At 36.1% G+C, this 23447-nt stretch overlaps 5 protein-coding genes across 6 annotated transcripts; 2 read left to right on the forward strand and 3 right to left on the reverse strand.

The window, feature by feature from the left end:
• Positions 1-80: 80 nt before the first annotated feature.
• LOC9300591 lies at positions 81-1745 on the reverse strand. Its single transcript, XM_021015317.1, has 3 exons — positions 1424-1745; positions 1165-1335; positions 81-479 (listed from the first exon to the last, which is right to left on the reverse strand). The coding sequence occupies exons 1-3, from the start codon at positions 1579-1581 to the stop codon at positions 242-244; spliced, it is 567 nt and encodes a 188-aa protein (XP_020870976.1). The 5' UTR covers positions 1582-1745; the 3' UTR covers positions 81-241.
• Positions 1746-1927: 182 nt separating this feature from the next.
• LOC110225470 (ATPase 3, plasma membrane-type) lies at positions 1928-7541 on the reverse strand. Its single transcript, XM_021015305.1, has 17 exons — positions 7438-7541; positions 7217-7282; positions 6132-6251; positions 5799-6035; positions 4912-5673; positions 4701-4823; positions 4505-4609; positions 4284-4428; positions 4033-4197; positions 3696-3934; positions 3567-3599; positions 3398-3479; positions 3159-3319; positions 2912-3085; positions 2651-2833; positions 2381-2562; positions 1928-2306 (listed from the first exon to the last, which is right to left on the reverse strand). The coding sequence occupies exons 2-17, from the start codon at positions 7259-7261 to the stop codon at positions 2213-2215; spliced, it is 2850 nt and encodes a 949-aa protein (XP_020870964.1). The 5' UTR covers positions 7262-7282; positions 7438-7541; the 3' UTR covers positions 1928-2212.
• Positions 7542-14041: 6500 nt separating this feature from the next.
• On the forward strand, positions 14042-17298 carry LOC9302276 (adagio protein 1). Its single transcript, XM_002864469.2, has 2 exons — positions 14042-14448; positions 15383-17298. Exons 1-2 carry the CDS (start codon positions 14204-14206, stop codon positions 16965-16967), a joined length of 1830 nt encoding a protein of 609 aa, XP_002864515.1. The 5' UTR covers positions 14042-14203; the 3' UTR covers positions 16968-17298.
• Positions 17299-17503: 205 nt separating this feature from the next.
• On the forward strand, positions 17504-19050 carry LOC9300592 (U4/U6.U5 small nuclear ribonucleoprotein 27 kDa protein). Its single transcript, XM_002864470.2, has 2 exons — positions 17504-18285; positions 18795-19050. The coding sequence occupies exon 1, from the start codon at positions 17613-17615 to the stop codon at positions 18273-18275; it is 663 nt and encodes a 220-aa protein (XP_002864516.1). The 5' UTR covers positions 17504-17612; the 3' UTR covers positions 18276-18285; positions 18795-19050.
• LOC9300593 (protein VERNALIZATION INSENSITIVE 3) lies at positions 19045-22119 on the reverse strand. 2 transcript variants are annotated; one of them, XM_002866156.2, is made up of 5 exons: positions 21909-22119; positions 21407-21473; positions 20582-21131; positions 20162-20466; positions 19045-20098 (listed from the first exon to the last, which is right to left on the reverse strand). In XM_002866156.2, exons 1-5 carry the CDS (start codon positions 21921-21923, stop codon positions 19173-19175), a joined length of 1863 nt encoding a protein of 620 aa, XP_002866202.1. In that variant the 5' UTR covers positions 21924-22119; the 3' UTR covers positions 19045-19172. The 2 variants fall into 2 exon arrangements, with proteins under 2 accessions (XP_002866202.1, XP_020889913.1); XM_021034254.1 differs by lacking the exon at positions 21909-22119 and adding an exon at positions 21596-21824 and having other exon boundaries at positions 19049-20098.
• Positions 22120-23447: the final 1328 nt, after the last annotated feature.

Below are 23447 nucleotides of genomic sequence, written 5' to 3' on the forward strand. Positions count from 1 at the left end.
TCATACATTGAGAAGGATAGAACTTAAAATATAAAGTAGAACAGAGAAAAATTGTATATAGTAAATTTGAAATTTCGAGGTGTTTTCAAATCGACTCCATTTATTTTAAGATTGGTTTTAGTTACCTATTTCAAGATTTCACATATCCGTCTTCTTCCATCGTAATTTTTTTACACAAAATCGTATGTATGACTATTGTTATTTAAGCATATTACATAAGCCTCTTTATTTTACTTTTTTCCTAATAGTCATCTTCGTCATCTTCATCATTTCTTGATCGGAAAAAGTTTCTAGCAACGGCTGAAGCGGCTCCAAAAAACATGAAGAGAAGTAGGAGGTCGAAACCACCGCCAACACCAACTGCCACCGCAGGACCAGGGGCAAAAAAGGAAAATGGTGACAATCCGTAACCGCCGTAACCATATCCATACCCACCGATCAAAGGTGGTGCAACCGGAGGATTCACGTAGATGTTGGTCCTGTGAAGAAAAATCTGTTAGGATATAAAAACTGTGACAAAAATCACAAAACCATTCAGACCAAAGAAAAATTCACAAACCATCATTTTCTAAAATACAATAATACATGAAATTTTCATTATCGTTTGGTTTGCGCTTATAGTTAACAAATAATTCTGATTTAAAATGCTAGTAGTTGTGACTTCATTAATTTATAAAACTACACCGTAACATGTAAAAGTAAACATAAAGCCCAATAGAAAAATAAAAAAATCTAGGCCTAAAAATAATGTAGTGGTGAATCAAGAGATAATTTTGGATTCATTTTGTAAGTATGGGGCTCGATATGTAAATTATAGAAAAATATAAGGGGTTTACTTATGGCCTATAATGTGGATATGAGGCTGCTAAAGCCCATGCATGAAGCCTCTTGTTTTTGAGAAAGACAAAATACACAAAAAGTTTTTGATAAATGTTTTACAATATTTTCAACAAAAAACAAACTATTAATTATGAATAATATTTATTGAGCCAAAAAATATTAAAATCTTGAAACTATATGCATTTTTTAAAAAAAAATTGCAAAGTGAGATTAAATTAAAAATGATGAAAATATTAATAACTCTAAGATCTTAATTTACTTGGAATTTCAAAAATGTTCAAATGATTAAAATCGAGATTAGAGCTTCAAGTAGCTATTGTTTACCTCGAGCGGTTGTTAATTCTAGGAGGAGGGCGAGGAGCTGAAGAGCGAAACGCTTGACCACCGATTCTACCACCGCTTTTGGCCGCAAAGGCATCTCCAACGCTTCCGAAAGCCAAAACGCCAACAGCTAGCGTCGCGATTGCCAATTTCGCCAGCTGATTCTCATTTTTCCTAATCAACAAAATAAATTAAAGATTGAATAAATAAACAAAACCCGAATTTAGAACGAAAAATTCTCTAAAAAATAAAGAAAAATTACCGGGAAGAATCAGTTTCGTCGTCGTGGTGTGAAGATTTACAACAGATTGAATTAGGACGAGTGAGGTTAACATTGGATTTGGGTTTAAAGCTGTGTCGGAAACTGAAAGAGTTCGATAAAAAGCTTTGTCGTGTAGAAGCTACGGCGGCGAAAGACATTGTTTTTGTTTTGGTCTCTTTGATTTGTTCTAAGCTCTTCTTCTCTGTTCTAAAGATCTTTCTCGTCTTCTTGGTTTTTGTATTTTGTAGCTATGAGGTTTTTGTGATAAAGCTATTGCCACGTGGATTATAACTAGTGGCCTACTCAAGAACACATGTATTCACACGGATTATGATATCCGGTTTATGTTATCAAGAAGAACCGGTTATTCATCTAACCGGACCTCAATCTGCTTTTGGTTTAATTTGAAGATGGATAAATGTGAGAAACTTTACAAGTAGTAAAGATAAAATTTATCTTATTTGGAAATTCAAAGGTGAATTTATAAAATTTGTTACTTTATAATAACCAAAAACCATATCTATTGAAACGAAAATATATAAAACCTATGATATTATCTTCTCTTTTTTCTTCAAGAGATGGGAAACAAAAACATGTTTATAATTAAAGTCTAAAATCATGAAGAAGGAAGAAAACCCCCAGGAGTTTAGAGGAACTTAACACACATTGAAAAGAAAAGAAAAACCGAAAAAACCCCCCTTATTTCTCTTGTTATAAAATCATCATCATTATCATCTCTTAAACAAAAGGATCTTCTTCTTCCTTAATCATCTTCTTGTGAAATCTTTATTAAACGGTGTAGTGACCAGCTGTCTCAATGTCTAATCCCTTAAGCTTCACCACTGACTCTACATGTCCCTTAAGCGTATGAAGTTCCCTAAGCCTGTAAACAACAAACCCTAACGTTAACTTCACTCACAAGAAACCTAAGTTTGATAACTTTTACAAATCCATTACCTTGCAATCTCAGCTCGTCTCTTGGCTTGATTTGCGATCTCGGACAGTTCTCTGTAACCACCTCTCTCCGGGATAACGTTGGCTGTTTCAGTGTTCTGAAGACCGTGTAAAGTCCTTTGTGCATGAGCCCATTGTGCTTCTCTCTCCTCTATTCCATAGTTTTGCTTAGTGGTAAACGCAGTCTGTATTTTCAAAGAGATTTTGTTAGTCTTAAAATCACATTTCAGAAGAAGAAAGACAAGTAAACTAAGAAAAAAAGGCAAAACGTACCCTGTTGTCAATGAGATTGTTCCAGGCTGTTCCGGCTAGTATGTAACGGATTGCGAATTTCATTATGTCTAATGGAAAGTAAAAGACAATACTGTAAAGCCAGATAACTCCAGCCCATCCCCATCCTATTCCTTTGATTCTTGCAAATTCCCAAGTCGGGTAAACCGCAATGAATGTTGCAATCTACAAGGTCAAGTTATAATGAATCAATCATTCAAGAGAGTTTATAATCAACCAAGAAGAAGAAGTTACAATGCTTACCAATTGTGCTATCCAGAAAGCACCTAGCAAGAGATATCCAGGTCGTTCTGTGAAAGACCAGCTTCTAGATCGAGTGACGAAGATAAGAGCTTGGCTCACTATACTGACTTGTAAGTAAAGAGCAGACATCATCTCATGTTCGCTGCCTCTCAAGTCTCTCACGTGGAATGTTCTCTATAAGAAAGAAACAGAGTTAATGCTTGTGTGACAAGGAACTTGAAGAGAGGTTGTTTTATATGTTACATACCGGGAAGAAATCGGTTTTGTACGCAGCCCAGAAGAAAACGACAGTTATTATAGCCATGTAGCCTCCAAGAACAACGCCGGTTGCGAAGATTTCTTTGAGTTTCCAGCTATCTGGTGTAGGAGAAGGCTTGACTCTGTCCTTTGAGATAGTCATGATGGTTCCTGTTGAGTAAGTTAATGACGTTAGTCTTTTAGACCAATCTAGAGAGAGTTTTTATTTTCAAAGAAAAAAAAACTCACCATCGTTTAGTATAGCAATGATCAAAACCATGAATGGTGAAAAGTCGAACTTCCATATTAGAGCAATGAGCATGAACCCAAACTGTGAAAAGGCACAAAGTGAGAGATCATAAAAAAGAGAGATTTGTTTTGATGATATTCAAGAATACATACAAGATTGATTACTTACCACTATACGAATGGTAATTGAGACTGCATAAATCTGTTTAAAAGAAACATTAGAAAATATCATTAGAACATGTCAAATTGGTTAAAAGGTTTTAAAAAAGCTATAGTTTAAGATTAAGAGCACACTCACTGTGTAGTTCTTCATTCTCTGGAATATTGCTCGGCTTGTTAAAACCGCGCTGATAATCACACTGAGCCCTGGCTCAGTGAGGACAATATCAGAAGCACCTCGTGCAGCGTCAGTTGCATCCGCAACAGCGATACCTATATCCGCTTTCTTCAATGCGGGAGCATCATTCACTCCATCTCCTGTCATTCCACAGATATGCTTCCTTTCTTGCAACTTCTTCACAATTTCATATTTGTGCTCTGAAATAATTTACAAGAAAAAAAAAAAACAAAAACTAAGTGTTACAGAGAGAAGAGCAAGCTTGTGTTGTGCAAAAAAATAAGGCTCTTAAACAAACCTGGGAAGACCCCAGCAAAGCCATCAGCTTTCTCAATCAACTCATCAACAGGAAGGTGAGCGATTGCTTCGTCTTTGTGTTTACCGAGTAAAGAAGAGGATGGGTACATGTTTGATCCCATTCCAAGTCTACGTCCAGTCTCTTTAGCAATAGCAAGTTGATCACCTATCAAACCAATAGAAACATTAGTAAGAAATCGAATATAAAGTCGGTGTTTCCGCAATAGCAAAGAGTAATGTATAGATATAAACCAGTAATCATCTTGACGTTGACACCGAGGTCTAGAGCTCTTCTTATGGTTTCTGCACTATCATGTCTTGGAGGATCAAACAAAGGCAACACACCAACAAATTCCCATGGACTACCAGAGCTTTCTTTTGTTTTCTCAGGTACAGTCTGAAACATAGACACACAAAATTTACATAAACTCTCTCTTTCCTTTTTCCTATAATTTGTTACAAGATGTTCTCACCTGTCTTGCAACAGCTAGTGACCTGAGTCCACGCTCAGCGTACTTATCGATTGCAGAGTGGACTCTCTTCCTCAGATCAGCTCTAGCGTTGCAGAGATCAAGAATCTGAAATCATCAAAGAATCAGTTTCTTACTGTTTATCATTAAAGAGACACAACACTTGACTTAAAAAGTAAAACAAAAACAGTTTAGTTACCTGCTCGGGAGCTCCTTTGCTTACTCGGTGCCAGTTTCCGCTGCTATCGATATACGTCAAAGCGGTTCGCTTATCAACTGGATTGAATGGAAGGAAGTGAATCTCTCTAATTCCAGCTCTCGCCTGAAAGAAACAAACAATGAGAACAGAACATTCCATTTTCTTCAAGAAAGAAAACAGAGGAAAAAACAGAGTTTTAATATATATATACCTCTTTTGGATCAGCAAGCATTCCAACCATAGCAGCATCAATAGCATCTTGATTCTCAACTCTTGAAGCTCTAGCAGCAAAAAGCAAAACTTCATCTTTCTCAACGCCTTTAACATAAACCTCAATCAGATTCTTGTCAACACTAAGCTTGTTTAGAGTGAGAGTCCCGGTTTTATCACTGCACAGAACATCCATACCAGCCATTTCTTCAATGGCGGTCATTCGTTTTGTGATAGCTCCTTGTTGAGACAACTTGTGAGATCCAATAGCCATTGTCACAGACAAGACAGTAGGCATTGCAATGGGGATCCCACCAATCAAAAGAACAAGAAGATTGTCGATTCCGTCTCTGTAGTGTCTGTGCTGGATCGGGTACATAACAACGAGCTCAATCAGAATACCGACAGCTATGGAACATATGCAGAAGTTTCCAATCGCCGTAAGAACTTTCTGGAAATGTCCAACTTGGTTTGTGCTGTCGACAAGATGAGCCGCTTTACCGAAAAACGTATGGACTCCAGTGGCAATCACAACCGCTTCAATCTCACCTTGTTTGCAGGTAGAACCGGAGAAAACTTCTTCCCCTGGACCTTTTGTTGCGGGAAGAGATTCTCCGGTTAGAGCGGATTGATCAACTTTTAAAGGGTCGCCTTCAAGAAGACGTGCATCAGCAGGAATGATGTCACCAAGCTTGATGCTCACAATATCTCCAGGAACAAGAATAGAAGCTTCTTGCTCTGACCATTTGCCATCTCTTAGAACCTGCATAACAAAACAAATATTGTTACCTGGTATATTTACACTAAACATACACGTAAATGCTAATGAAAATGTATTGGTGTCAATGAAGCAAAAGAGGAGTTTAAAGAGAGGTTATAAAAAGGAACCTTAGTTTTGGGAGCAAGACCAGCCATAAGAGCAGCAGCAGCATTACCGGCATTGTTTTCTTCGATAAAACTGATAGTTGAGTTGATAACCAAAAGACAAACAATACCGACAAAATCCTGCCAATCCGGTGGCTTTCCACCGCCATTAGCCAAAGCAATAGCCATGATTGCAGCTGCTTCCATGACCCAAGAGAGAGGGTTCCACATAAAACCCAAGAACTTGAGTATTTTGCTTTCCTATTTTATTGAAATCACCATAACATAGTTAGTGACTTGACTTGGTTAAAACTTAAACCAAACTGCTTTATTATATAAAACAGTTATTTTTGTTACCTTCTTCTCCTCGAGTTTGTTGGGGCCAAATAGCTGGAGCCTGTTTTCTCCTTCTGCTCCAGATAAACCTTCTCTGCTGCATTTCAACTGCTGGAACACTTCCTCAATAGGGATTTTCTCCTGCAATATAATCCAATTATCTCACAAGGTGTTAAGTAATGTATCTTCTACACACATAACAACTAAGTATTTTTTATCTGTAGAACATCTTTTTGTTACAAATACAAATGTTAACCTTTTACCAAGAAAAAGCAAAAAATAAAACAAGATTACATGTCAAATTAAAAATATTAAATGACCAAGATTATGGAATGTTCTATTAGAGGCAGCGGTCGATGTCAGAGAATCTAAGGTGGGACCACCAGCCTTGTCCTTTAATTTCCGTATATAATAAGCCTAAAAGGCCCAATTGAATAAAAGGCCCATTGTAACGGAAGATACATCAATAGGGGCAAATCCGTCAATATAACATGGGATCTTTAATTCAGTCCAGAAAATCAGGTGAAGATTGGAGTTTAGTTTTTATCTAGGGAAGTGATTAACCGATTGATAATGCGATTTTCCCTGAGTATGTAAAATCCAAAAACATAGTATAATTGACTAAAACTTCTCTAAGAAATCTCAAAATTAGGTAAACTCATTAAGACGAATTATGAGGAAGTAAAGAGTACTACTACTAATTACTTTTGCTGTATTTGGAAACAACTTATACATAATTGTAACTAAATTTCTGGTGACTGAAAATTGTTTAAACTAGTGCAATTGCAAAATCTTTTAAGAAAACAATAAAGAAAAAGTGTTTAAAAAAAACGCAGAAAGTCTGAAATAATCATGAAACTATTAACACTTTTTCATTGATTCTTTTCTCATTGAAATCAAACCAGAAAAAAAATATCAAGCTAAAATATGAAATCAAAAGTTCAACGACGATGCAGAGAGATTTATGTAGAACCCTAACTTGATCGAATCGTTTTAAGTAAGAAACAAAAACATAACTAAACTTTCCTCTCGCATCAAACAAGTTACGAAACTAGAAAACACAAAAAAAAAAAAAAAATACAGAGTAAAGAGAAGAAATTTCATACCAAATCAACATTCTCGTTCACAATATCCTCGAGACCACTCGCCATCTTCTCTCTATCTCTCTCTGCCTTCGTTCAAACCAAAGAAATATAAAAATCGTTAAAACCTTGCACAAAAACTGCGGAAGAACGAAGCAAATAAAGTAATGATAATGAAGATATATTCGAGACTTAAAAAAAATAAAAGAAGAACAGAGAAAGAGAAAATTCAAAGAGAAACGAACCAGATTCTTCGGAAAAAAGAGAGCAAGTGAAGGTGGACTACGTTAGGCTATTTGGTGGCTCTCTATTTATATGCCTCGCGTAACTTAAACGACGTCGTTTTAGGTCACCCAATTTTATTATTCCCAGTCCAAGTCGGAAAATATTTTATTCTGAAAATTATCATCTCTCTTTTTTAATTTGTTTATTGAAGTATTATCGTTTTGTGAAGGATAAAAAATAGGTTAATATTATCACTTTGACTAGATGACAAAAAAAAAAAAAAATTATCACTTTGACTTGTTATGTCATTAAATATTAATTCAGTGAGATTTCAATTTTGACATGAGAGACCAGGTTTAGTTTTGTTATTGAAATTCATCGAAGAGGACACTTTTGTCATATCATGTCCATAGATAATCTCTCTCAATTTATTTAAAGGGTTTCTTATCAATTTGACAAAAGAGAAAATCTTATTCTACCTATGAGAAACCAACTATCATTTAAGGGTTATATAAATTTAAATCCATAGATGATTAAAAAATTAAGAATACATACATGCATTTTATATAATTAGTTCTCTCTCATCAACTTGTATAAGTTGGACGAAATTGTCCTTCCGTATGTAACAAATTGTTTAGCGATATAATAAAATAGTTATCGAGAGATAAACTGATACTAGTTTCGGTCAAATTTCCGGTGACAAATCAGTTGCAGTTTTAGATAGTTAATTATTTTGTTAACTTGATATCTATTATTTGTTTATCAAATACATGGGTAAGAACATCTTATGAGTTAACTTACTATCTATTCGGTTAACATGATTATAAAATATATACATGTCTTAATAAATTTACAAATATATCATGCTAAATCATATTTTATCACGATAAGTTTATAATTTATGTGATAAACTCATAATTATCGTGGTAACTCATTTGTTATGTCATATACAAAAAATAACAAGTTACAAATAGTATAATGTTTAATTTTGTGGATAATTATTTGATTAACATGTTAACTAGTATAATATCGTAATAAATTTATATGTTAAATGCATAGTTATCATGTTAACCCAGTTATCATATTTATGGCACCACAATAATCTCATTCCCAGCTTTTCTAAGAAAGAGTATACCAAAAAGAAGATGAAAAGCATCACATTTTCGTGAAGACCACCACTGTCATAAACTTGAACCACCACACGTCCTCCGTCACTGTCTCATAGGTTTACAATTCTGCCAAAAAATTGTAAACCACCACCGAGATTCAAATCCACCACCGCGTCCTGGTCTTGACCTTCATTGAATCAAAATCGGAACCACCATTAATTCACTATCAACCGTCTCTCCGCCACGAAATCAAATCGACCAATATCTTTTACAAAGAGAACAAGTAGAGTAGGATTAAAATCAAACTTTTCACACTCCAAAAAATTAATTAGTTTGACCCAACTATCATCAATCTCGCATACTTAATCAATTTTGGTACCCATCTTATCCAACCACGTTTTTGATAGGATGTGTATCAAAATAATCTCAAGTTACGAATCTCCATCCAACATTTGTAATCCGGATCTTTTTCTTCCACCACCATTTCTTCTTCTTGATCTTTTTTATTGACTTCTCCTTCCCGCAGAGAACACAAACAAGAGAGAGAAAGATGTATATTGAATATAGGGGTAAAAGAGTCTAAAATTGTTGTACAGTATATAATAAAGTTGGAGAGGAAAGAGAACTAATTTCTCAATCTTCTATGGGTAGATCTTCGTAATACCCATCATTTAACCTTATTAATTTTCTATAGATAGGTAATTTACTCATCTTTTTTTATGACATAGATTTTCTTAAAAATACTATATTTAATTTCTTTCAAGATTATCATGATAAAGCTATTAGTATCCTCCTAAATTTCAATCATAGAAGAATTTATGAATACTTTATTGAAAATTTCAGATTTTAAGCGTCTATGATTATCTTTTTAATTATCTTGAGATTTTTTAAAATAGAGAATTACGTAATAAAATATTTCTTACATAAATAATAGAACAAATAATATTTAGATCATGAGAACTTTTTTCAATCCAAAACTCGCATGATCTATCGCAAATATAAATTTAAAACCGAAAATTTTAAAAATAGATCTAAAACTGCCGTTAAAATGGTTGTTGTTGACTTGAATACAGCTAACGGCGTTATTTTCTGGTAAAGATGACAGTCATATTTTACGGTGATGCTTCTGTTACTATGGTTAAAAAAAAAGGAAAATCTGGGATCCAGTAATATACGGACACGTGTACATTCCTTTAGCTAGTGTCACGGAAGACCGATTCTTGAAAATAGCTTTAAGTAGATTTATAGACAAAAAAGGGAAAACAAAATAAGCTTTGGGCAAATTTTCTGGCTCTGACATGTACCAGAAAAAAGAGAGTTAATGACATACGTTTTATCTTTGTTTGTCAACGGTGTGAAGAATAAGATGGTTCTTTTCTTCACATATAAGGCCAATCTACTTGAAAGTTTTTGTTGAACTCGGTTCCATAGACTGCCATGTACTAAAAGCATAAACGTTACATTTTTAAGATCATTAAAGTTCTTATAGAAAATTCAAAAACACTTGTGGAATAACATTTGCTACTTTTTCATTAGTTAATTGATATGATCACAAACGTATAAACCGTCTACAAATATATTCATCAATATATTTTCATTATAGAAGTTAACTGGTTTTCACGCAGTATTCATCACTTTTTACGTTTTGAATTGCAAGCATTGATATATAGACTTTGAATGGTTGATTCATATGATGCGGACCGGATAATGCGTACTAATATTTTAGTATGCAAAATGTCGGACTGTAGTATGGAGTAGACAATGGTATGTTGGTATGAAGTTTATGATGGTATGAAGCTTTTGGAGAGTGGAATGAAAAAATGCGGACCAACAATGAATTTATGATGGTATAGAATTGTATGTTCAAATGCATACTGATATAGAGATTTTTAGTTTGCAATAGTGTAAACTAGTCTGTAATAGTGAATAGTGAATGGTGAATTAAGTGCAGACTGATCCAATTTTAATTCGGTATGCAACATACTATACAACCATTCAAAACCATAGTATACATAATTCCATCTATTTAGTCAATCCGAGATTTTTTTTTTTTTTTTGTTAAAGAATCCGAGTGGTGGTGGTCTAGTGGTTTCCACTTGCAGAGGAGCGACTCTGTTGGTCCAGGCCAGGGATCGACTCCCTGCAAGCGCGACACTCCTGGATTTTACCCCATTTGGCCACTGCCACATCCTTAGCGATGGGATAACGTGAACCCGGTATGTAAGGCCACCAGGACCACACTTGAGGGCAATGCCCAATACGGTGCTAGTCGGGACCATAAGTGGTGGGGCCCGGACAACTTGCTATATGGTCAATATATATTGTTCTATATAATTTAGCCTGTTTATACAGTTATACTCTCATTGATGCTCTCAAAACTTTTTTATATTATGTTTTACTCATGTTCAAAAACTTTCTCTTTTTCTGTTAGACCATACGCAACGGTGCACTCATCGACCGGGTGTAAGTATTAAAGAAAAGAAAAATAATGGAAAAGTTGTCTCTCTCTTCTCACTCGGGTGTAAGTTTACACTCGGATGTAAGACACTCTCTCTCTTTCTCTCTCTTTCTTTTTCTCTCTCTTTTTTCTCTCACTTTAAATTATAATAATAATAAAAATTTCACACTCACATCCACACTTATCCTACTGTGGGTGATCTTATAGTGCTTAGCATGTACATCTGCCTATATAACAATCATGCATGTCACATACGAACTGTGTTCAAAACTAAAGGTTTTCTCAATAGTAATAATTTGGAACGTATTACCAAAAATATTTTGGTACATAGTCTTTAACGTTTTTTTTTTTTTTTGTCATCTAGATTTGTATTGATAAAGGGAGTTACATCAAAGGCCTGGACATAAACCAAATGCATAAAGGTTAGTGATACAAGAATTTACACTAACCACCAAAAAATGAGACTATCTAAACGTCCACTTAGTAGTCAAAAGGGAAACTGATCTCCACAATCATCAGAAACAGAGGCAGCCCTTTAACGTTTATCCCAAAAAAAAAAAAAAAACGTTTATCCCTGGCTAGTAATATTCCTTTCTAATAGGTAGGTATTCTAATTATTAGTTAAGATACAAATATAATTATGAAAAATAATTAGAAAAAAGTTGGATTGTGGGGACAAATTACGCAGCGTTGCAACATATGTATCGTGAAATGATGGTTCGTACAATTTCACGTACACAATCCACTCAAAGTGACGTAGTTTCTTTGGACTTTGCCTTTGATGCATCTCATGTTCTCCTGGTCCCACGATCCTACCTCAATTTTAGATCACACAAACCCATCCTAATTGCTTCATAAAGGTTATTAGTTTTTGTAAACACACTCAAAAAGTCTTAAAATTAGAATATTACTTCTTTTTTTGTTCAAAAAAGATCCTTAGGCATTTTTAAATGTACATACAAAATTCCTTTAATATATATTTCTAGATTTTCTACTTTAAACGTTTTAATGTGTTTAACACTTTTCAATCAACAGTATACGTGTATGAATAAACATGTTTTCGACATTCCACCTATGTCAATATCAAATACAACACATAATTTTTATGGCTAACCCTTAACCACCAACTGATGTGTAAAATCACACTTTGAAGTTTATTTAGCCTACATCTCTCTACTACTCATGATGCATTGGCAATAACAAGATGACAACAAATTTTACAAAATAATGCTCATAACATGTGGCATAAGAGAAAAGACCAGCAAATTTATTCGAACCCAACATAGTGAAGAGGTCTTTTTTTATATCAATCCTCTCCTTTTAGTATACTTTTTTTTTTTTTTGGTAAATTTAATTTAGTGAATTTACGTTCATCTTGAATCATACTTTTTATTTTCAATTCAGTTTTGTTGACAGTATATAGATTATTTCATGAACGAACAAGGTTCTAAAAGATAATAATAATAATAAAGGGTGAAACAAAACACATGATAACAGAATCTAATAAACAAGAGAAATAAAAAAGAAATAAACTCGAGGTGATGAATAAATGTAGAAATCGAATCATACAAGGGGTGCTTGTTGAAAGATCGTTGGACCAACGCCTATTTTGATATTCATGTTCGTATTCTCAATAGTTTTTTTTTTTAATCATCCCAGTACAATGTAGTTATTTATTTTTTAGAAAATTACTATACATGAATATCTGAAACAATTAATCATGATATTATGGAATTTTTTCCTCTTTCAAAATTTGTATAAAGAAAAGGAATACTATAGTGGGGGATTTTAGCATCTCGTGGAAGATATGAATGAATAGAGAATTTTGCAAAGTGTAAAGAAACAACCGACCAAACCCACTTGTTCTCTCACGTCCTTTTTTATGTGTTGAAATATCTTGAGAAATCAAGTTTCATTTTAAATTGTAACACATAAAATAATAATTGGTATTTTTTTAGTTAAAAAAAAACTATATAATGACAAAATTTATATGATTTTTATATTTATTTCAATAATACAAGTATGATTTTTTTATATATTTCAATAATGCAAATGAAAAGCGCTATATTTTACACTTTTGTTTAATCTTTTCAATTGAGAATTTATTTTATATTTTATGGCATTATATTACTATATTAGTTAATAGTTATATAGAAGGAGGTGAAGAAGGTAGGGAAAAAGAGAAGGTGACTAAGAATTTTGACCTATTTGCTAAGGGAAAATATAATGCTACGTTAAAAAAAAAAAAAAAAAACAAAAAAAATAACGCTACGTTGTTTTTTTTTTTTTTTGGTCAAAGATAATGCTATTTTGTTTGTTGTTATTGTTTATATAAAACTAAACTTGCGTTAAATCTTAATTCCAATTCAGTTGATTGATGTTAGTTTGAAAGTCTGTTTGCACCTATGATATACCGAACCGATTTAATTAACCGGTAGTTGTGAAAAGTTATTGTTTCAACTAACTCCACTACTATTGATCTAACTTTTCTTGTCCTCTGCATATAAAAGGAACATTGCAGAACAGATTAAACTAAGGATAGACAAATTGATAATTGAGAGGGTTTCAAAAAAGAGTAAAAACGATAGAAAGATAAAGTTTGGAAAAATCATAAGAAGAAGTTTTTTTTTTGATAAATGTGAGATTTTATTTGTTCCATAGTAAGCAAGATATGTTAAAATAAATCTTAGACAGTTTTCTATTGCGGAAATAGTGATTTTAACATGTTAGTTTTTATGTAGAAATCTAATTATATTATAAAATACATGAATTTTTTATTATTATTATTTTGAAGTGTTCAAATTTTCGAAGTTTGTTTCGGGAAAGCTATTTTCCAAAAGTTTCCCAAATTTTTGATGAATTACGAAATTCAGTCACAAAATCTCATATTTACGTATAATTTACTGGACTATGATGGGCTTTATTGTACTAAGATGTGAGCCGGAAGTATGCTCCAGTTCATCTAAAGAGTCCAAAAAGTAAAACAATCTACTTGACCCGACAGAGAAATCCGGATCCGGATAAAATCCGACCCGTTAAAACTCATACGGCCGAGATTTTTCCACCAAACTCGACGGTTACCACTCGTTCTTTGTCCACCATCTTCCCTCTCTCTCAACCCCCACAAATCTCTTTCTCCCAGATTTTCCGATTATCTCACGCCGGATTGTTTTCATAATCTCCGGCGACTGAATTTGTCTCGTAACTCTTTGAAATTTCATGGAGTGGGACAGTGGTTCCGATCTAAGCGCCGATGATGCTTCGTCAGTATCGGATGATGAAGAGGGAGGACTTTTTCCCGGCGGCGGACCAATTCCATTTCCCGTTGGGAATTTGCTTCATACGGCGCCTTGTGGATTCGTTGTTACTGATGCTGTTGAGCCGGACCACCCTATTATCTATGTCAACACCGTCTTCGAAATGGTTACTGGATATCGTGCTGAGGAGGTTCTCGGAGGAAATTGGTTAGTTGTTTTTGTTATCTTGGAGATTAGCGTTCTAATTGATACGAGGGATTTTGATTTTTGCTTATTGGCTCACGTATCTGCTTTACCGAATTTTGGCTGCTTGGTGGAGTTTGATTAAGAAAGGATCGTGTAGTTTGAGTTTAGGTGAGGAACGTAGAGTTGTTTACCAATCGATTTTCGTTGGAATTCATGTTTAATATTATCTGTGAATTTAGAGATGAAGTTGCTTCTGAGAACGCTACTATTCATTGATCACTTGATTTGGAGATTTTGGTGGAATACAAACGAATAGATGTCTTGATTGATAATCATAGGTGAGGTCGCGGAATTTCAGATAATCTTTGGACTCAGTGGACTATTTGTGTGTCCATCAATCTTAAGTGCGTAAGCAATTCAGTGATTGTGATGTTTTTATATTAATGGAGCTTTCATGGCTGTTGTTGAGCTGTTTCAGCTGCTACGTGTGTTAAGCAAACTTAAACGTGTATATATATATGTGTCTACCGAGATAAATCGAGCTATCCCTGTGTAGTTTCTCGGGGTGTGTAGCGAACACATAAAACTCTTTAGAATGTTGATGTGTAGTGAACCAGTGACTAGTTGGTTCATTTGAAAGGTTAAGTCCATTGCGTTTCGCTGTGTGTTCGTTTACCATGGGGGAACTGCTAGTAGCTTCCTTTTCTTTTCTCAGTATTGCTAAGCTTAGATCTTACAGGGAGGAGCTGATCAATTCAAAATAGTTGTTACTGTTGAACAGAATCAAACTCTGGCTATGTTATAACCTATGCTTGTTTGGTTATTTTGGTTTTGTTTTCAGTCTCTACATGCACGGCCAAAGTTTTTGTCTATTGCTTTTGCGCATCAGTAAGTTGGAGATAAATTTTGTTTTTGGTCTTATATTGTTTCTAAATTGATTTCTCGGATTTTGCAGCCGCTTCTTGCAATGTAGAGGACCGTTTGCTAAAAGAAGGCATCCATTAGTTGACTCTATGGTTGTTTCCGAGATAAGAAAATGTATTGATGAGGGCATTGAATTTCAAGGCGAGTTGTTGAACTTTAGGAAAGATGGATCTCCGTTGATGAATAGACTGCGGCTTACTCCTATATATGGAGACGACGATACCATCACCCATATAATCGGAATCCAGTTCTTTATTGAGACAGACATTGACCTTGGACCTGTTCTTGGATCTTCAACAAAAGAAAAATCAATCGATGGGATATACTCAGCTTTAGCCGCTGGGGAGCGGAATGTGTCCCGAGGGATGTGTGGATTATTCCAGCTGAGTGATGAGGTTGTGTCTATGAAGATATTGTCACGCCTGACACCAAGAGACGTTGCATCTGTTAGCTCTGTATGTCGTAGGCTATATGTGCTGACAAAGAACGAGGATCTTTGGCGAAGGGTTTGTCAGAATGCATGGGGAAGTGAAACAACACGCGTATTAGAGACTGTTCCTGGTGCTAAAAGACTCGGTTGGGGCCGCCTGGCTAGAGAACTGACCACCCTTGAAGCTGCAGCTTGGAGAAAACTTACTGTTGGAGGTTCTGTTGAGCCGTCTCGCTGTAATTTCAGTGCTTGTGCTGTTGGGAATAGAGTGGTTCTGTTTGGAGGAGAAGGTGTGAATATGCAGCCTATGAATGATACCTTTGTTTTAGATCTTAATTCGGATTACCCTGAATGGCAACATGTCAAAGTGAGCTCCCCTCCTCCGGGACGCTGGGGCCACACGCTCTCTTGTGTAAATGGCTCCAATCTGGTTGTATTTGGTGGCTGTGGTCAGCAAGGTTTGTTGAACGATGTGTTTGTCTTGAATCTTGATGCAAAGCCGCCTACTTGGAGGGAGATTTCGGGTTTGGCTCCGCCTCTACCAAGATCATGGCACAGCTCATGCACCCTTGATGGAACCAAACTGATTGTCTCTGGAGGCTGTGCAGATTCCGGCGTTCTTCTAAGTGACACGTTCCTCCTCGACCTTTCGATAGAGAAACCAGTGTGGAGAGAGATTCCAGCTGCCTGGACCCCGCCTTCCCGGTTAGGCCACACACTATCGGTTTATGGAGGAAGAAAGATCTTGATGTTTGGTGGTCTTGCTAAAAGCGGGCCTTTGAGATTCCGTTCGAGCGATGTCTTCACAATGGATCTAAGCGAAGAGGAGCCTTGTTGGAGGTGTTTGACCGGTAGCGGAATGCCTGGAGCAGGAAACCCAGGAGGAGTAGCCCCACCACCGAGGCTGGATCACGTAGCAGTTAACCTCCCTGGAGGCAGAATCTTGATCTTTGGCGGTTCGGTGGCAGGGCTTCACTCAGCGTCTCAGCTTTATCTACTTGACCCAACGGAGGACAAACCGACTTGGAGAATACTAAACATCCCAGGGAGACCGCCTCGGTTTGCTTGGGGACATGGCACTTGTGTTGTGGGAGGAACACGAGCCATAGTGCTGGGTGGTCAGACCGGACAAGAGTGGATGCTAAGTGAGCTACACGAGTTATCACTAGCGAGCTATCTCACGTAACCAAAGAGAGCCTATGAATGAAAGAGGTGCAGCCATAGAAGAAGATGGATCGAGAAAGGGTTCTCTGTTAGGATACTGGAGCTTTAGGGGAGAGATACTCAGTGGTGGGACTTTGGTGCTGCTCATATTTTTTTAGTCCTCCTTCTTCTTCCTCCTCATTAGGACTTTTAGTTTCATCTCTCTCTATCTGTCTGTAGGGCTTGTTTCTGTTGTTCTCTTTGAAGTTTGAGGAGTGCATTTGTGTTCATATTCTGTAAATTCTATTTATGATTACAAATTTCAGTAAGATGCTTTCTCTTCTTATGTTATTGGAACATAATCTTCAAGTCCAGTTTCATATTTTATACTACTAGGTCGGAGACCTAACTCCTATTTATAAAGGTTGCTTTGTAAACGCATGTTGTGTGATTATTATTATTTTACTAGCGACTAATAATGTATTAATTTATATAATGATTATAAAAAATTGGAAAAATAGAGAAGAAAAAAAAAACCCAAAGTTTTCATTTTTAATAGATAAGAGGGAGAGGAAAAAAAAAAATAATAGATAAGAGGGAAAAAAAAAATTGGGGAAAATTTTCAGTGTCTCTCCGTCGAAATTGGTTAAACCCTGACACTACCACCTTCCTCAGTCGCATCACCACCATGTCAGAGCGCGACCGCCACGAACGAGGGAGGGATAGGGACCGTGAACGCGACCGTGATAGACGCCGAGGTAGAGACGACCGTGACCGTGACCGTGATCGAGACCGGGAAAGAGATAGAGAGCGCGACCGTGACCGAGGGCTAAGAAGCAAGAAATCCCGATCTCGTACTCCAGACCACCACGCTCGTGCTCGCCACGTGCGTTCTCCGGAGAGATATCGGTCTCGTTCCCGCTCGATTGACCGTGACCGGGACCGTCAACGACACCACAGGCGCAGGACTCCTTCCCCAGATGCGTCGTCGCGAAAACGGTCTCGCCAGGGTTCAGTAGACGATGAGAAAGAAAGGAATCGCAAACGAAGTGTATCTGATTTCGTTGACGAGATTGGGAAAGAGCTTACTACTACTAAGAAGAAGGATAAACAACCAAGTGATGCTGCTGCTGATAATGGCGGAGGCGAAGCTGAAGAAGGAATGGATGTGAATGAGGTTGAGATGATGAAGATGTTAGGGATTCCTACTGGATTTGATTCCACCAAAGGTAAACCAGTTGCTGGTGCTGATGTTAGTGGGATTAGAGCTGTGACCAAGCGTCAGCCAAGACAGTACATGAACCGTCGCGGTGGATTTAACCGTCCTTTACCTGCTGAGCGTAATCGCTAGTCTTCTCAAGGTTAGGCTTCACTCTAAGCTTCTCAAGTTTATGCTTAGGTTTAGATATTTTGTCTAGGTTGTACTTGTATGATTCAACAACTAGGACTTAGGTTTTAGACTTGTTGGCTGCATTGAAGTTGAACTCAGCAACATCTTTTCAGATTTAACCCTCTTTCAATCTTTGTTTCAGGACATATATTCACAAGCTCTATATAGATAGTTCACTCGGTTCTTTTTGCCATTTGCATTATCAACTAGTTTTAGTTTTTTTTTATCATGCCTTGGAACATTTGACTCCGTGGTAACATCCTACAAGTTTACAAGATTAAGTTGTGTGAGTCACTGCAGAAAAACGATCCATTTAGAATTTACTTGCCCTTGGAAATGGACATGAGTCCGCATCATTTACTCTGAAGAAATTAACCAGTTTCAGTTTGTTTGATAATTACCTTGAATCTTGTCGTGTCTCTTTATCCTTTTTTTTACTTCGGCTCACCAATTTTCCTCTTCTTTGAACATATCTTGCAGGTCCTTGTCACGCTGTCTTAAACACTAGTCAAAAAGATGAGGGTTCGACCTGCATTTCCCAGGTAGTAGTTACTCGTTACTGCAATTCTTCCCCAGACGCTGTTCTGATATCCTTTAGAGAACAAACATGTACTCTCCAAATTTGGAAACAGCTCATGAGTTATCTATTTCGATTTTTAAAAGTGTTAATGTTTGTGTGTACTCTCCCGGCTCTAACTTTCAGACTATGATTCAGTTGAAATCATGCCTATTCATTTTTGAGGTTTTCACTAGACATCAGAAAGAAATTGGAAATGTGTACTTACATAATTTCACTTCAAAATATCGTTATGGTGTAGAATATCAAGAAAGTTAATAAATAGACCGATTTCAAAAGCATTAATGCCAAAGCTTGAGGCAGATTCCAGCAGGTACAACACCACTTGTTGATGATCTTTTGCTCACTATGCATTCTGAGAATGTATCCACAAGCTGTTCTCCCAAAGAAGGCAGATCCTCCACAAAGGTCTCAACAAAAATCTTCACAACTCTAACTTCTCGGTGAGTAGCTCTTAAACTATACCATGTCAAGAACCTTTCCCTAAAACTCTTGTCTATATGTCCTTCTTGCTCTAAACATCTAATCGTCTTCACAATTTGACCCAAGTCTTTATCTCCTACCCCATTTGCGGCATTATTGATCTCAGGTTTCTCGTTCACCGATATTGTTCTTGATTTGAATCTTTTATTCCCTCCTTGCTTCCCCTTAGAAATATCTCTTTTGCAGGGTGTTACAAGCAAGTCTCTTCCATCTATCTTGTTAGCTTTCCTCTTTACAAGCCTCTCTTCTTCAAGCTTGGATTCTACTTCTCCTGCACTACAGTGTTCGGTGTTGTCCTTGTTACCGTTTTCTTCGCTGCAGCTCTTATGGACATTATTAGATTCATCTTCGTGCAAAGATGGATTACTACAAAGACCACTGCTTGAGTTTGTCAAAGGGCTTTGCCGGTCCCGAGCTTCATCTATATTGTCTTTCAATGTTGAGAACTGAAGCTCGGACTCATCTAAGTCACCTTCCTTGTTAAAGGACACGACTCTGAGACAGAACTCGGTGTCGGGTTCAAGTCCTTGGATGGTAGACCTTGTTTCAGGTAGATACGCAACACAGTTCACCTCAGACGAGCACTCTTCGTCCTTCGACTTTCGACAAAACACCCTGAAACCTGTGATCTGGTTTTGTGTAGAAGAAGACGGCACCTCGGACTCTAATCTCACAGTGACTGATCTTGCTTGAATCTCTTCTACTATCACGGTCATCTTGTCAACTAACGAGAACTAAAGTCAACATCTTCGACTTTAAAACAAAAGTAATGTATGAACACACTAACCTTGTCCTGAAACAGATTCCGATGGTGAGACCACTTTGTCCAGAGCTTCCATTGCCTGAGAACACAGCTTCTGGACTTGTGATCCCGACGAAAGTCTATTGACGATACCTCGAGCCATCTTCATCGCCCAACCCGACAACGGACCCACATCACCTTCGAGCTTCTTCACCGCCTCATCCATGAGTTCCAAAAGATTCCGATACTTCCTTGTTCCTCTCAACAGCTTTTGTCCTAAAGAAAGACGATAACAAAGTATATCCACACGGCGTGTCTCTTTCGCCACCTTCACTTGTTTCCTCCAGCATCTGTAAGCACTCGCATACACACACACACACACACACACACATTACATTACATTATCCAAACATTCTCTTTTCATTTGTATATCCATCATAGATTTCAATATCGAAAGAACCTTACCCGAGCAAGTCATTATCTTTGCCGCAATACGCGCAATAAAACCTACAATCAAGATCATCACTCCCAATCCCATACCTATCTTGCTTCAAACCACATTCCAAATGACAAGACGATCCACAAGCCTCACAAGTAAGCCATAAACTCGGATCCTTATTATCATCAAACTTTTGACAAATGCAGCAAGAACACCTTCTGCAAAAAGTATCATCGCTTCCAAGCGCAGCTCTACAAGCTAAATTCTCACAGCAAATGATGTAACCGATCATCTTCTTCTGCTTCTTCCTCGAGTTTCTACGGTCAGAATAAGAAGTCTCTCCAAGAGGACGAGACACAAGATTGAGTAGATTCTCAATGAGTTTTGGTTTGTTCAGACCAGTGTACTTCCTCTCTTTACCCATCTCAGCACATATGATCTTCATTATCTCATTTCTGCTCCATGAATTCAAAAGCTCGGAAGCTTCTTGTGGCTGGTTAGACAATGCGTGGATCAATTCTCTCCTTTCACTTACATTCAAAACGTTTGGTTTACAAGTCTCAATGCATTCATTATCTGCACCAACCATAAAAGACCAATCTTTTAACCCTAAAAATCTCCTCAAGATAAAAAAAAGGAGAGGATCACCATTTTCTGAATCTTTTTTTTGGGTAAAAATTATGAAAAAAGTTTGAATGAATCTCAACAACCCAGAAACAAAATGACGACGAATCCAATGCGAGAGAAATAAACGTTTGTTGATATTGAATAAAACGGCGTCGTGTTAACGCCCTAAAACGCATGAAACTAGGAACAGTGAGAGAGACGTTCACGTCGAGAAAATATCGTACCTTGAAATGGAGAAGAATCCATGTTCTCTGGACCCACATTTCCATCAAAACGCCAGGTCTTTGAGAGCTGCAGAGATCCGATTTCAGACTAAAGGTTTGATTATGTCAAAGTTAAAGCAAGAACCAAAAAAACCATCACAACAATCCGAGATATAGTTCAGACAACGAAAAAAATGTAACAGAACTTACGGTGATGAAGAACAATCAAGATCGAATTATTTTTTTCGAATTTTGTTTTAAAGTTTTAATCTTTAAACAAGCCAAAGAGATCCCATGAAATACTCCCCCTCTCTCTCTGTGTAAGAACTAAGAACTTATATTCGAGGATGACTCGGTCTTAAGAACAAATATTTGATAATTTCTTGGATTAAAAAAATAAATACTGAGAGAGTAAATAAATATGTAAAATAAATTAAGCAAAAACGAGATTGGTTGGTTGTTTACGAATGAGAAACCTTCAAAACAAATATAACAAAATACATTAAAAAAAAACGCTATTTACCGAAGCAGCTTGCATTTTTTTTCGTTCTTCGTGTTCTTCGTTTTTTTCTCTGATTTTTTTCTTTCTTTCTAGGTTTAGTTTAGAGATCTTTAATGGGGAATTTGTACAAAGGAAAAGATGTTTCTCTGGTGGTTCTTCTCTCTCCTTTTTTTTTTTCTAGATGTTTCTAAGAGGAAACCCTCTAAGGGATGAAACTTCTGCTCTGAGCGCTTTTTTTTTTTAAGTTCTTATAGAATTTTGGTTTTGTATATTTTAATATTAAAAAAAAGTTGGAAATATCTTCACGTGCTTTCGAAGATATTATATACGCAAATGCTTTGATTTGACCTGTAACCAATGCTGGACTGATATTGTATATATATATATATGTATCTTTTCTAGGATATCGCTGAAGACTCCTTATATGTTACAATTAACTTATATTTACTACCGTCATAAAACATTTATTAATATATATATATATATATTTTTTTTTTCCTTACAAAAATGCTTCTTTTTTTTTCCTTTTCTTGCAAACCAAATTCTGATAACAAGAGAGGAGAAGAGATTGTGATAATGTTGTTATGTTGATATTAGTGTACGGAACTAGTCCTTGGTATCTGGGTATTCAGTTCGATTCCAGTTATGTATTTTTGAAGGTTTTGGGTATTTCCGTTTTAGAGTTTAGATAGAATCTTTTTAGATATTTTAAAATTTTGGTTTGGATTTGGTTCGGCTTTTATCGCTTTCGTTTTGGTTCATTTTTTATTTATTGAAGAACTGGCTTAGAACCAAACTATATATCGCGGTTCTAAAACAATTATATAATTTAAGAATTTTGAGTTTAGATTTTGTGAGAAAAAGGTTATTAGTTTTTATGAAGTTTCAAAAATGATAATATTTAAAAAACTTTCACAATTTTTTTTTTTTTTTTTGCATCACATGAAAATGAGAAATCCCGTTAGAACAACACTAAACTACAATTCCACGGGGAAAAAAAGGTGGAGAAACTTTGTTTTCTAAATCAACCGATGCTAAAGATTTCCTTAAATAATTAATTGCCCAGCTCATCTTTAACATTAGTATAGTACTTTCATTCTACAAATACTTTAATAGTTTACATTATAGCTATTATACAAGTACTAATATAGCCAGCCATTAACAATTTAGTTTGCCTATGAAGACGGTCCAGATACCAAAAAAAGGTATTTGCCATGTAACCAGTCTTTTTTTTATTAGCATCCCATGTAGAATTTCTTCAACTAATTCTTGGGACGAGTGACTTTTTGGCCAAAGAATAATCAAGAATCCATATTCGATTAATATGTTAGAATTCATGAACGAGTGATTATGACAAAGACGTGGAAAAATACACTATACTTAGTTTTGTAGAAGATATCCATAAACATATAATTTTCTATATCTGAACCCAAGTTATTTCAGGTTAGAAAGTTGTATTGTGAATCAAAAGAGGGATTCGACTAAAATGTGTTAAATGAGCCATCATTTTGATCGATCATGTTCCAAATCTCTTACGTAAAGAGATGGGATAAGGTGATA

Source organism: Arabidopsis lyrata (assembly GCF_000004255.2).
Source record: "Arabidopsis lyrata subsp. lyrata unplaced genomic scaffold ARALYscaffold_8, whole genome shotgun sequence".
Classification (NCBI taxonomy): Eukaryota; Viridiplantae; Streptophyta; class Magnoliopsida; order Brassicales; family Brassicaceae; genus Arabidopsis; species Arabidopsis lyrata.